Source organism: Vigna unguiculata, chromosome 1 (genome assembly GCF_004118075.2).
Source record: "Vigna unguiculata cultivar IT97K-499-35 chromosome 1, ASM411807v1, whole genome shotgun sequence".
In the NCBI taxonomy this organism is placed as follows: Eukaryota; Viridiplantae; Streptophyta; class Magnoliopsida; order Fabales; family Fabaceae; genus Vigna; species Vigna unguiculata.
This window is the reverse complement of record NC_040279.1, coordinates 34,119,143-34,134,097: the sequence shown is the minus strand read 5'-3', so window position 1 is coordinate 34,134,097 and position 14,955 is coordinate 34,119,143. Positions and strand designations below refer to the sequence as shown.

The 14,955-nt window shown below is 27.5% G+C and overlaps 2 protein-coding genes across 2 annotated transcripts; both read left to right on the top strand.

Moving 5' to 3' along the window:
- The first annotated feature begins 5,694 nt into the window (after window positions 1-5,694).
- On the top strand, window positions 5,695-7,959 carry LOC114170172 (aquaporin PIP2-7-like). The gene is made up of 3 exons (XM_028055674.1): window positions 5,695-6,353; window positions 6,498-6,638; window positions 7,449-7,959. Exons 1-3 carry the CDS (start codon window positions 5,760-5,762, stop codon window positions 7,566-7,568), a joined length of 855 nt encoding a protein of 284 aa, XP_027911475.1. The 5' UTR covers window positions 5,695-5,759; the 3' UTR covers window positions 7,569-7,959.
- Window positions 7,960-12,200: 4,241 nt separating this feature from the next.
- Window positions 12,201-14,105, top strand: LOC114180275 (V-type proton ATPase subunit G-like). The gene is made up of 4 exons (XM_028066571.1): window positions 12,201-12,313; window positions 13,002-13,090; window positions 13,492-13,592; window positions 13,687-14,105. Exons 2-4 carry the CDS (start codon window positions 13,003-13,005, stop codon window positions 13,828-13,830), a joined length of 333 nt encoding a protein of 110 aa, XP_027922372.1. The 5' UTR covers window positions 12,201-12,313; window position 13,002; the 3' UTR covers window positions 13,831-14,105.
- The last annotated feature ends 850 nt before the right edge of the window (window positions 14,106-14,955 follow it).

Sequence of the window (14,955 nt, the reverse complement as noted above, 5' to 3'; positions counted from 1 at the left end):
AGTTATTATATTAATATTTTTTTAAAATTAATTATTATTTAAAGAATTTTTTAGTGAAGAGACGAGACAATAAAGTAAATGAAAGAGAAGAGAAAAAGAGGATGAAAGAAATGAAAAAAAAATGTAGATAAAAGTGTATGAATGAAAAATATGAATATAAATTAAAAATATATAAGGGTTAAAATATTTTAGAACATAAATAAAGAATATACATGTGCTGATATTTACATAAACATTGATATTTACCTAAATCTGAGTCATCATATTAAAAATGAATTATAATCTATATTTAACATGAATAACGTACTTGAATTAAAAAATATATAATACTAAAATAAATATAAATATTAAAAATAAATTTAGTCGGAACGACAAATCTTATTTATTTTAATTTTTTGTTATCTTTGGTGTTCGCTATTTTAGATTTTTTTATATGTAACAACATCTTAAGTATAAAATAAATAAAATATTAAAACTAAATAAAATTAACATTTTCTAAGCATAATCTTATTTATTTTATATTTTAGTTAATATTCACTTAACTGATATTAATTAAATAAATATAAATATTAAAAATAAATAAATTTCGAAATCGATTTGTATTATAATTGATTAAACTACGTTGTAATTTGAACAATGTTAATATTGAAAACGAAACTTTTATTTTCTTGTAATGAAAGCAGATAAGTAACTTGATTGTCAAATAATTCAATTGAAATGAGTGAAGAAAAATAATAAAACTTAGATCACAAAAATGATGAGAGGCTGAGATGGTAAACCAAAAGAACCCTACCATCATCAGTAATACAAACGAAAAAGAAGTGAACAGAAGCCATCCCTTTGCTCTACCAAACATTCCTTCACCTTTCTTTTTTCTATTATGATTATTATAGAAAAATACTTTAATAATCAAAACCAAAATTAAGAATAGAAAGTAACTGAGCAAAAGAAATTGAAAAACAAGGAGATTGGAGGATGAAATAGTAGATAGTAACGCTTCAATGAAACAAATTCTAATAACTAATTTTTCTATCATTTGCATTATATATTTTTTCTTTTTTTCTTTTCTTTCTTTCCTCCTTTGTGTTTTCATTGGTGTTATCTTTGATCTTCTTTCGATTAATATGACATGCGTGCTTCTAATTGAAATTCATAAAAGTCAACGACAACATTATTCAAGATATGAATAAAGGACGAAGGAGTGAAGATTATAGATAAGAAGAAGGTGGAAGTAAAAGAAGAAAGAATAATTAATAAAGTATGCATATCTTACAACTCATTATATTTTCAAAATCTAACTATCAATGTTTACAATTAGGCTTAATAACTTGTTTGGACCTTATTTTTGTTAAGAAATGTTAAATTTGTCTTTAATTTTTTTTTTTCAATTTGATCCTGATTTTTTTAAAAGTGATTCAATTTTATACTTACCGTTAGTTTTTCACAAATAATTATGATTTTTATTTTTAATTTAACATTGTTTGTAAAAACTTAACGAAAATAACCAAATGGAATCACTTTTAAAAAAAGTATAACTAAATTGAGATAAAAAAAAATGGAGGACTAATATAATATTTTCTAATAAAAACAAGAAGCAAAAGACGACTTTAGCCTTACAAATATAAATAATTGTTATTATCGGATATAATAGTCAAAGAATAAAGAAAGACAAGAATGCATGAAAATATATCTTCAAGCATGAGAATTGAAGGAAGAACTCAATGAATATATTGTTTTTTTAGATTTTAATTATTATGAAAAAAATTAGTTTTGAAGTTTTTTAATCAAATTAGAGGAAAGTAAGGTTCACATTTTCAATAAAATTATGATAAATACACAAGTACTATGAAGAATTAAAAAAAATGTTAGTCCTTGCAAACTAAGAAAAAATTATAAAAAATCAAAAAATATATAAGTTATAAAGAAGATGAGAATTGTACTCTCTTATTCAATAATGTCCTTATTACTAATCTATTGTTCTTGATGATTCTTCGTAAATTGTTTTATTCATGTTTCCAAATGTTTATTTTCGATTGCTTAATATTTATTGAGTATTTACTAATTATTCATGTTTTGGTCTTTTTTTAAAAAAAAATTGAGTTATTTTTATTTTTTAAAAACTAATATAATTTCGTTAATATTTACTCTTTTTCGAATTATTTTGGTTCAGGGTTATCATTTAGTTTTGTAAATTTCTTTCCAAATCCATTTACAGGAAGAAAAAACCCAAAATATATAACCTTTGTTTTTATATGTATTAAAAAAAATCCAACTTTTATGAACAAACAATCTTTTTACTATAATTTAATTGTTTTGTTGAAATTTATTGTTTCGGTAAGTTTAAACTGTTTCGTACATTTTTCATTTACTAAAATTTAAAATATCTAGAATTGTTAGTTTAAATAAAAAAAAAAATCAAGAATTTATATTTATTTTTGGTTTAGAATAATGTTAAGATCAAAATTTTATAGAAAATAACAATAAAGATGTAGTGATTATTAACTCTTTCACAAATATAGCAAAGTGTTCAAATAATAACTCGAAAGCTTGAAAATAGTTTCCTAAAGGATTTTCGTGTGTAGTTAATTGTCTATACCTATTATTTAACTTGGATTGAAAGCATATAAAACTATTAAATTAAAGTTAAGTTATTCTATTATGGCAAAGATTCTTAGGGTTAGATTTTATGAGCTAAACTTAATGCAATACTCTAAACGATATATTTCTAACATGTCTCAAACATTCATACCATAATTTCACAAGTCCTAATTCCTTAAAAACAAGTTCTAGACCTTGTGAAAATTAATTCCTTAATTATGTTACACAAGATATGCATTATGAAAAAGTGTTTCTAAATTTTTAAGTTGTTTTATCCTTGTCCAGGTTCAAAAGTATTTTTTAATATTTAGATACCACAAAATAACATAGATAATGAATCATTCACATGAAAATTAAGGAAAAATCTCAATAGTCATGAAGGATATTGCTTAAGTGAAAGATACAATAAGTTTAGATACATTACATCAAACTCAATGAATAAGGAAGTTACTCCTACACATTTGAAGCTTCATTCAATCTTCTTCAAACCTCAAATTCTCTACAAAAATAAACCAACAAAAAAATAGTTACATCTATTTTAAAAGAATTTAAATCCTAAATTTTGTCATGAAAATAACACAAAATTAAATGAAAAAATAAATAAGAGATTCTTACCATTAAGTAATTATCACACTTGTGGTCTTATATTCCATTTAAATCATATTAATAAAAAAAATAAAAGCTTTTAAAATTAATTTAGTGATTAAAAATTACAACTTTTAAACGAAATACTCTTTATTAATGTTTTGTTTGTGTAGATAAATATTTTAATAATGAAATATAATGGCATCATCTAATAATCTCACCTATCTTTCTCCCCCCTGACTAACTACTAGTACTTTCAAACTTGTTTTATAGGACCAGCAGTTCAGTGCAGAAGCAGGTGGTGCACGAGAATGTTTTTGTTTTTGTGTTCTGAACAAATTATGTACAATTAAATCAATAATTAAAGAAGTATAAAATTAAAACTAAAATGCATTTTTATAAGTTGACATCAATATCAAAATTATAATATTATGTTACGAAACAATATTGTTTATTATCAAACAATATTTTTATAAGTTGTCATCAATAATTACGGTGTAATTGTTAAGTAGACATGTAAGTGAATCACTATATAATTTGTTCTTATGGTAAAATACCCTTCTGACTTTATGCTTCATCCCTCTTATAGGGTGTTTTGAATTACTTTTATCATGATAATTAATTACTAATTTTTTATTATGAAGGTCAATCAATAAAATAATGTTTTTGGTTTTTTATGGAATCATACCATCATTTTATACTAAAATTCCCTATTTTAAATACATTTGAACTAGTTTCATAATCATAAATAATTTTTATATAAAACATTAAAATTATTGTTTCTGGTCTTGTGTGTCATCACCATAATTTTCAAGTTAGAATTGATTCTTTATATTTCATTCATCGAAGACAATAAATATTAAATTAATACATAATTAGTTAAAATTCTTTTAAATTTAAATCTTTTTGTATTACTTATTGTTAATTATACATAAATATATTATTTAAAACATAAATAAAAATACGAAAAAAAATACTTACTCTGTCTCACAATTCTCATGTTTTTAGTTATTTTGGTTAATTCACCTATCCAACATATTTCAGTTTTAGGCTTGTGACCGAGCCCATAAGTGAAAAAATTATACTCACAGAGTCTGCATGCAGATTTTTTATAATTTTTACAATAAAAGTAGGATTTATTATCTGTAATACTGGGACCAAATTCTCATTCCTAATTTTCTTTCCGAGAAATTCTAAACTATCTCGTATTGTCATTGTTGATTGTTCTTCAAACTAATTACTTTTTTTTCTATCACTTCTGCATTTATTAAATAGTAAAACTATTTTAGTAAAATATTTTAAAATAAAATATTCATTATTGTTAATCTTAAACTCCATTGACTCTAGAGAGTAAACATTATCTAAAACAACAAAAATAGAAAGAGTGTTATTTAAAATGGTAAGAGTATTATTTAAATAAAATGTTAAATTTGACTAACCTCAAAATTAATACTATTTCTAAATGCAAATGTATTTCTTCCCTAAACTTCTATATAGTAAATGGAAAGACTGTCCAATTCGGGATGAGATAATGAAAGGACACCGGAACGAATATCAATGAATTAGGCACCCGAACAAAATAAAAAATTTGAAGAAAAATAGTATATATATATATATATATATATATATATATATATATATATATATATATATATATATATATATATATATATATATGGTACACCCAATAAGTCCCACATCACGCTTAAAAGTTGAAGTCAAGCACAATTTAAAATACTTCTTCCTCCTTCCTTCTTCCATGCTTTGAGATGTTTTTAAGGACAAAACCGTGACGGAGTTTCATGCTGATCTAAAGCAGACAATACCGCGGTGGTTGTTCGTAACAATACTGTTGGAAAAACTTGGGTCGGATCATAAAATAAATAAATATAGGATTAAATATGTTTTTGGTCCTTGAATTTTTGGTAAAATTTGAATTTTAGTTTTGAAATTAGTCATTTAATTATCTAAATGTATGAATTTAGTCCTTTAATTCTCTAAATGAATTTAGTCATTTAATTTTTTTTAAATGGGTGAATTTAATTAAGTTTACTTGACGTTTAAACCACATCTCATTATAGTATTTTTGTTTGTTTCCACCCTTTGTCATATTTTAGCAGTTGAGAAACTCGTTTAAAAGTGTTAAATAAACTTAATAAAAAATGAATGTAAATGATTAAATCTCGTCTAGGTATTTTTAAAGATAAAAAATTAAATTGATTCAAAATTTTTAAGAAATACCAATTCTAATTTTTACTAATTTCAAATAACATATATATATATATATATATATATATATATATATATATATTAATTTTAAGCAGAAGACACCGAAAGGGGTTAATCAGGAGCATAGAAGTACAAATGTGGGGTGAGTGGGGCAGAGTAACAGTGAAATTTGTTATCAGCCATGGAAAAGCAACTCTGGTTAACCCCAAATTTAACTTCACCCTTCAAGCTCAAGCCACGGTACACCATGTTCCCTTTGTATATATATACATACACTTGCTTCCATCATTTCCTGTGAACCTTATCACTTAACACAACCCCGCTGAAACTTGCTAACTCTCACAACCATGGCCAAGGACATAGAAACCGAGGTACGAACTGAGTTGACCCACAAGGACTACTACGACCCACCCCCAACCCCATTCTACGACGCCGCCGAGCTCCGCAAGTGGTCCTTCTACAGGGCCCTCATCGCCGAGTTCGTCGCCACCCTCCTCTTCCTCTACGTCACCATCCTCACCGTCATCGGCTACAACCACCAGATCCACGTCGGCGACTCCTGCGATGGCGTCGGCATTCTCGGCATCGCTTGGTCCTTCGGCGGCATGATCTTCGTCCTCGTCTACTGCACAGCGGGCATTTCCGGGGGTCACGTAAACCCCGCCGTCACGTTCGGGTTGTTTCTGGCCAGGAAGGTGTCGCTGGTGAGAGCAATCGCCTACATGGTGGCTCAGTGCTTGGGAGCTATATGTGGCGTGGGGCTGGTAAAGGCGTTTCAGAAGAGTTACTACAACAGGTACAAGGGTGGCGTGAACTTGCTCTCTGATGGGTACAGTAAAGGCGCTGGCTTGGGCGCTGAGATTATTGGCACCTTTGTTCTTGTCTACACCGTCTTCTCCGCCACCGATCCCAAGAGAAAAGCCAGAGATTCCCATGTTCCCGTACGTTTTTCTTTTTACTTTCACTCACAACGTAACCATATCCTCAGAAACAAGTGTTGGAACTTGGAACACTAAAAATATGCATACTTAATTATACCACATTAATTTGATACAGAAACTTGAGTGACTCAAATACTTATGCAGGTTTTGGCACCACTTCCAATTGGGTTCGCGGTGTTCATGGTTCACTTGGCCACCATCCCTGTCACCGGCACCGGCATCAACCCCGCCAGAAGCTTCGGCCCTGCTGTCATATTCAACAACGAGAAAGCATGGGATGACCAGGTACGAGATACATGCACATATTTCATTTCAGTTTTCTGTGTTAACTTTTATGTTACAAAAAAATAACGATCAAACAGTTTATATATGTCCTAGTGTACTTCTCTTTCTCACTGGATGTGTTTCAAAAATTTGGGTTAATATGTACGTATAATCTGTCTTTGTAATCTGTCATAATTGAATCAATTTTTGTTTAGATAAGTTTGTCGAGAGTGGTCTTTAAAATAATTATTTTTTTCCGGATGAAATAAAACCAGTTTTTTTTTTTTTTTCCAGAAAAAAATAGCAGCATGTGAAGACAAAAAGAGAAAAAAAATGTTAAGAAATAAGTCTAATATATAAATTCTCACATTCAACTAACTTGTTTATAAACAATTATTTATTTTTCCAAATATAAAGCTGAAATTACAAATAACTTTTTATCTTTCCATAAATATGTTCTTATTGATAAATATTTTGCAATTATTTAATTAATAATTATAGTATTTGTTAATTAGTCAAATTATTACTTAAACTAATTAACGCTGACTACATGATCTTTAATGTTTCATAATATTTATTACTTATCAAATAAAAAAGTTGAAAAGGAATTAGTCACATTTTAGTGAAAAAAAAATAGCTTGAAATGAAGCTTGTAAAAGAGACAAACAAGTTTTTACAGAGAATCCTATATACTAACTTACAGAGGTCATTATAATATTTGTAACCTACATTAATGACAAAAAAAAGTATAATTTTCTAATAAATTTCGTTACTAATGGTTGGCCGATAAATGAATTATAATTGAGTCTGAAAATTGTTTTGGAATGGTAGTGGATCTTCTGGGTTGGACCTTTCATCGGTGCAACCATTGCTGCAGTCTACCACCAGTACGTATTGAGAGCACAAGCGGCAAAGGCTCTCGGGTCATTCAGGAGCTCCCCACACCTGTAATATGGAGACAGCCTTAATTAATTGTGTTCGATGGATGTTGGATTTGGGATTTGTACATCCTCGTCACTGTGTGTATTTATTTATGTTTACTATTTGCAGTAACGTCCTTCAACAGACATGCATGTCCATGTTAATTTGTGTATGCATTTTTTTTAAGCGTTACATTACACGATCCTCTCCTCTATCCTACATGTGCGCTAATGACCCGTGGCGTGTCGTTTTACCGAACTTATTGTTTGCCCTATTTTTCGGGAATTTTTGAATGATACGTTGAGACGATGGGATCACATGTAGTGGTGAAGAGGTGTTTCTGAGAGCGAGATCGTTGTACCGTGTCTACTTAACTGTGTCGCGATTAATGAATTTATCTATTTGTGTGGTCCATGATTTTTAATTTTTCTGTTCTGAATTGAAGGTGGTGTGGTCCAGTGCGGACTTTTATAGGACTGAGATAGCGTATCTTTTTTCCCGGTTCATCCATGACGTCCTTGTCTTTCCTCGTTATATGCTTTATTCATGACGGGGACCAAACTCCTTTCCAGAGTGTCTATTTATTTTCAACGTGAGGCGGTGAACAAATTTTAAACCAAAACTTACAAACTAAACAACAAGTTAGTGTAACACTTTCTGAATATTTGTCATGATTTGAGCTGAAAGATTACAACAAACTTAAAAGATGAAAATTCATATGTACCTTGAAAACGGGTGCACGTCATTTTACCCACGAAACATATTTGTCATTACCGAAGATATTGCAAAAGGTAAGTGTATGCAAGGTGCAAATTTAGTTTGGACAAAACGTTTTTGCGTCGTGCAAGGGTGTCTTTAGTGAAGTTGTGATGCGATTGCGACTTTTTGTTGGATTGGAAGTTTATTGTGGGAAGCGTTTTCTTCTTCAATCGAGCTCAACGATTCACATGCTCGGAAGCGAGGAATATATAAGTATAAGAAATGGGCCATGGAAGTTTAATACTTAATGAAAATTGTAAACTTAGCAGTTCAAGAGTAGATTTTTGTTGAAGAAGACATGAAATGATGAGATATAAATTCTGAAAAGTGAACTGAAACAGAAACAACTGTGGTGAAAAGAAGTTCATTAACCTACTTCTAATTCTAATTACATTTTTTTTTTCAAAACATAAAAAATAGTTATTTGCTATTTGGTAAAATCTTTTGTTTTTGTTCCAACTTCAAAGTATCAAAGATTTTTATCTGGTGTTTGGTAAACTTTTTCTAAAATTATTTACCCGCAAAAAAAACTTTAGATACTCTATCATTGAGGCTCAACTCAAGTGAGTTGATGCAATTGTTTTCCTTACGTAGAGTTTATGTCAACCTCTAAAGTTGGGGAAAAACCTACAATGGATTTGACTTCTTGTAAAGTTTTCTTTGATACAAAAAGATATATAAAAATATTTTTTTTAAAGAATACAATTTTAAAATGTTTTATAGAAAATACGTTGTTTGAATTAAAATTTTGGAATTTATAAGGATAATTTAATTATTTAAAATTAGATGTTTAAAATTTTTATTTTAAAAATAAATTAGGTTTAATATTAAATTTAGCCTTCTTTATATTTTCTATTTTATGGTTTTTAGTTATAATTTTAATTAGGATATTTAGTTAGAGAAGAATCGTCTCCAATTCTAAATAATATAATAATTTAAGTTAGGGTGCTTCTTATTTCTTAATTAATATTAATTTAAGTATTTTATTTGTTAATGTATGGATACGATATGTATGACACGTATCCTACAACCATAATAGTTTATTATAAAAATATTAAGATATGATACGTTATATTTTAATATTGACAAGTGTATAATATCTTTTAAAAACATGATAAATATATTAATGTTATTCTGTATATCCAAATTAAAATCATAAGTATTAAATTTATCAACATAAAAAATTATAAATTATTGTTATCATAAAAGTATTGTTGCTTTATATATATTAGATACTTTTAATTGAAAGATATTTTTAAAAACATAAATATTCCTATATAATTTCTAAAGTTTACATATCAATTAAATCCACGTCAAAATTTTCAAATCAAGCAAACTTGAACGAATGTTTAATATATATATTATTCAATGAAATTATGCTTTAATACTAGATTATTTTATTCAAATATTAATCAATTTTAAAATGAAGCCATTCAAACTTAATATATTTTGAACTTTTTGGAAGTTATAAAATGTTTTATTCAAACACTTGAACTTGAATCTAACGTTTTCTTATCACTTTATCATTTACTCATAAAATTTAACAAAAATTCTACAAGTTTTGTTAAGTGAATGTGATTTGTCTTCGACCTATGCCCAAATTACGTACCTCAATAACAAATCCATTGTTTTGGGTCAATCATGAATATTAATTTTAAAAATATTCTAAAATAAATATTTTTTTTTTCTTATCAAACGTTAAAATCTATCAATTCATTGATAATATTATAAGAAATACCATATATAGGAAAGAGATATTATAAATCTTTTATAAAATAGGAAAGCAGATTTTGCGTACGTAGCATACAAGTAAATAAGAACACCAACTATACGACTTCATCCCATATATATATAACTGTTACGTAAAGTTAATTATATTATATATTTTTTGTAATTTAAAATATCTATATATAAGGAATGATTTTAATAAAATTTTAAGCATGTTATTGAAATAAGTTTCTTAAAGGTAGAGTTATTTAAAATGTCATTTCTGGAAATACAATTTATACGAAAAAAAGAAACGTCTTTTTTTTTTTGTGTGATGTATGTACTAAAACAAAATATCTGCTTATACAAATAATTATCAAATCATCATCATATACATGTTCAAGTATATTGACTAGAGATAAGCAAATATATACAATTAAAAAACGCATCTCTTGAGTTTTAATTGATACAGACTTAATTTCTACTTTCGATGGATATTAACCAACATATTTTACTTCAACACGTTACTCATAATTTGGTAAAAAATAGAAGATTGATTGTATTATTTTTACAAATTCAATTTATTAAAATAAAAAAGATAAAAAATATTGGTTCAAAATTTTATTGAATTTTCAGAATTATAAATTTACGCATTTTTAATTTAAAAATTAGTAATAATAATAATGAATTCTTGGATTAAAGCTTCACACAGATAACAACATTAAATTTTATAAACATTTTCTTTCAATGTTTGAAAAGTCAAAAGTGTATTGGTTTAGTCTTTTAGAAATTAAAATTTTGTTAAAAAAGGATCATTAATATTTATTATATATGTGGTCAACAAATCATATTCTCTCACATCAAATTTATTTCAAGGAAAAATATACTTTATCTCATGATAATGATTTATTGATTAAAATAAACCTTTTATCATTTGTGCATGGGCCTCCTCGTGAAAACGAGAAACACCCAAGGAGGAAGGAATTTGGATTAACTGAAACCCAGGAGTCAAGGGTTGCTTCCAGTTATGGACTTTCAAATTGGGCCTGCCCAAATAGATGCATTGCATCGGAGTTCACTGTATAATATTTTTTTTTATATTAATAATTGTGTGATATATCTTTTTAAATAGGTTAAAATACTCCCTTGGTTCATGTTTTTGTTGAAAAATTTCAAATAGGTCTTAATATTTTTTTTAGTCTCAATTAAGTCCATATTTTTGAAAATGTGTAACAATTAGGCCCATTCCGTTAGTATAGAGTTAACAGTGTTAAAGATGTGTCATGTGTCAGCTCCACATATTTTTGATTTTTTTTAAAAAAAATTATTATTTTTTTTAATTTTTTTAATTTTTTTTTAAATTATTCATGCCACGTGTCACGTCAGTATTGTGTCACGTGTCAAGTCAATAAGGTGACACGTGTCGAATCATTGTCTGAATCTCAATTTGGTTCATATATTTGTTATTTTTATTACATTTCAGTCCATTCTTTTAAAATTTTTTAAATATATTTATTTTAACTTTTTACAAAATTGTTTTAAAATTTTATATTTAAATTTATAAAATTGTTAATTTTTAACCAACTCTAATTGTATATAAATTATTTAAAATAATTTTGTAACAAGTTAAAATAAATATTTTAAAATTTTAAAACAAAATATAAAATAAACTTAATATTATTAATATGTTTAATAAAAATATCATTATAAAATTTATATAAAAGTTAAATTTGATATCAATTTGGAGAGGATGAAATTGAAAATTAAAAAAAATGGATTGAAATATAATTAAAATAACAAAAATATGGACCAAATTGAGATTCAAACAATGACATGACACGTGTCACCTTACTGATTGACACGTGGCACAATATTGATGTGACACATGGCATGAATAATTTTTAAAAATAAAAATTAAAAAAAATTAAAAAAAATTAAAAAATATTAAAAACACATGACATATCTTTAACACCGTTAACACCATACTAACGGAATTGGCCTAACTATTATACATTTTCAAAAATATGAATCTAATTAAGACTAAAAAAAATCTTAACACCTATTTGAAATTTTTGAAAAAAACATGAAAAATAAAGTATTTTAACCTTTTAAATATTACAGAATGGCATTTAAAGTGTTATTGAAAAAGAATAAAACTATTTTCTTTTAAAATTTGTGTTGATTGGGTAAATAAAAACCAAATCAGCAAAACAGTCCTCTGGTTTTCGTTCACAGCCGGTTAGAAAGGTTTATCACACTCACACAACCTCCGATTTTCTCTGAATCCAAGACACACTCCAATTGATACGGTACTTTCTCTTCTCTCTCCGTCGTTTCAGATCTACGATTTCCATGTCAATGCAGGCCTTTTAGATATCATGCGTTTTTCATGCTATTCTCAACTCGTTTTCCTCTTCTCGTTCATCCTTTTTTATTCTCTATGCTTTCATTACATGATCAACGCTTGGCTTTTCATCTGCTTGTTATCGACTATGTATTTTCATCTGATTGATGCAATGTATAATCACCATGGATTATTTGTATATGTCGTTTTTCAATTGGCGTTTTGATGCGCGTGTTTGATCTGCTTTCTGTACGATATCGTTGTCTTAAATCGCAAAAAGGAGAATTAGGTTTTCATATTTAAGTTTATTAGCATTGTAAGTATATTGAATCACTTCACCAAGGGAGAACAAAAGTAAATTAGGGGAGACTCTACTCTAGTGTCTAAAATTGAAATGTTGTACATAATTGATGATTATTCTCCGCCTCCTCCTTTTGGAGTGAGGAGAAGTGTTTCCGGTGGGATTACTTGTCTAATTTGTTGAGCTCAAGGTCTTTGTGTTACAACTTATGCGTAGTTATTTCCATGTCGCGATTGTGGTGGTTTGTTTGCAAAGGAATTTGTTTGAATTGCTGAAGGACTTGTTTTATGTCTAATTTGTAGATTTTAGTAATTTCGTAAATGTTGATCGGTACCAACTGATTTTATCACAGAATGGCATCTAACAGGGGTCAAGGTGGAATTCAACAGTTGCTGGTGGCTGAACAAGATGCCCAAAGGATTGTCAATGCTGCAAAAAATGGTATTGTTCATATTCTTGTCTCTTTCTTTCCCTTTTGCGTTGATATTTTCATTTACATATATAGGTCTGAGTTATTGGTTTCATTATAATCAGACAGCAAATTCTTTAACTATTACTATAATAAGTTATTCCACCTCCTCCCTATGGACAATCCTTGATTTTTCTAACGTAGTTTAGTGTAATCTATTGATTGATGTAATATTATCTTTTTTTTCTTAAATAATTAATGATCCATACTAAGGCACATCCGATAATAAGAACGAGAGTTAAAAAATGGGAGTGGTTATATAATTTTCTTTTGTTTTTTCCCTTTCCTTTATTGTACTTCTATAACTTGCGCTGAATATTGGTGTAATCTCTTCATTGGTGAACTTATCAGTATCATTATTGTACCTTGCTAGAAAAATTGGCTAGACTGAAGCAGGCCAAAGAAGAGGCTGAAAAGGAAATTGCTGAGTACAGAGCTCAGTTGGAGTACGAGTTTCAAAAGAAAGTGTCAGAGGCAAGTCTATAATTGACTACAGTAAAATAAAATAACTATAGCTTTTGTAATGTGTCTTGTTCTAATTATTATGGTCTCATTTTTATGAATACAGAGTAGTGGAGATTCTGGTGCTAATGTGAAGAGACTTGAGCTAGATACTGGAGCAAAGATCCATCACCTGAAAACTGAGGCAGGGAGGATATCAGGGGACGTTGTCACCATGCTCCTCAAGTATGTAACTAGTGTGCATAATTAAATATTGGTGCTGGGAACTCTCAAGTTATGCAGAATAATATATTTCATTTATCTTGTGTTTATTATTGGTCTAGACTGTGGTGGAGATAGAGTATTGCCTTTTTGCTATGATATGTGGTGTCTCGTTGCCATGTAAAATTAATTTTCAGTTTGTTAAAATAAGCGGTTAAGAATTCATAGACATGTTTTATGTATCACATTTTACCAGAGGTCCGAGGATCACTTTGTCAGTTTATATTGAGTAAAGCTGGAACCACTGATTTATTCTTTTGTAAACACCATCATATTCTCCTTTTTACCTGATTTTGGCTTTTCGACTGAGTCTGTTAATTGCAGTTTCCACCGTGAGTAATAATAGATTGAAGCTCTCTTTTGAAAGCTCTTTACTTTTCTTTTTAGGTTCAAGACTTTAATGGAATTGTTTTGTCCAAGGTTAAGGTAAGCATGTTTCATATTAGTGAAGTTAAACTAACTTTTGTTAAGACCGAACCAGAAATTATTTTAGGGTAACTTATTAATTTTTTATATTAATTTGATATATTATGTAACTTACACACAAGAAATATTGAACTATAACTATATTGAGTATAGTATAGGAAATACTAACTACCAAGAGTAATATACAAGTGTCAGTAGTAAATAACGCCGATGACCTATGAAAAGAAAAAGAAAGCAAAAAAATAATAGTAACAATTCTCTCAAACACAAATAAAATAATAATCCTTTATATTCCAAAAAGAGATGAAATATGAAAAATACAAAACCGCAACTAAGTCACCTTTCAATTCCAATAAGACTAATCACATTATCTTTTATATACAATTATGATAATTTATATTAGTATTATATTGCTTAACATGCTTTTATGGCATGAACTTATGGTATTTTAAATTTTTTCAAATATCAAAATAATGAATACAAAATCTCACAATTTCTTAAATATTTAAATATATTAAATTTAATTATCACATTTTACATTATTTTTTTAAAATATTTTATTTGGATGAGGAAATTTAAATTTAGTAAATTTTAGTTTTATTGTTTGAATAAAATATTTCTCCATTACCACCAAATATAAACATTTATTTAAATATTAAATGATTGTTAATAATTAAAAAATGTCAAT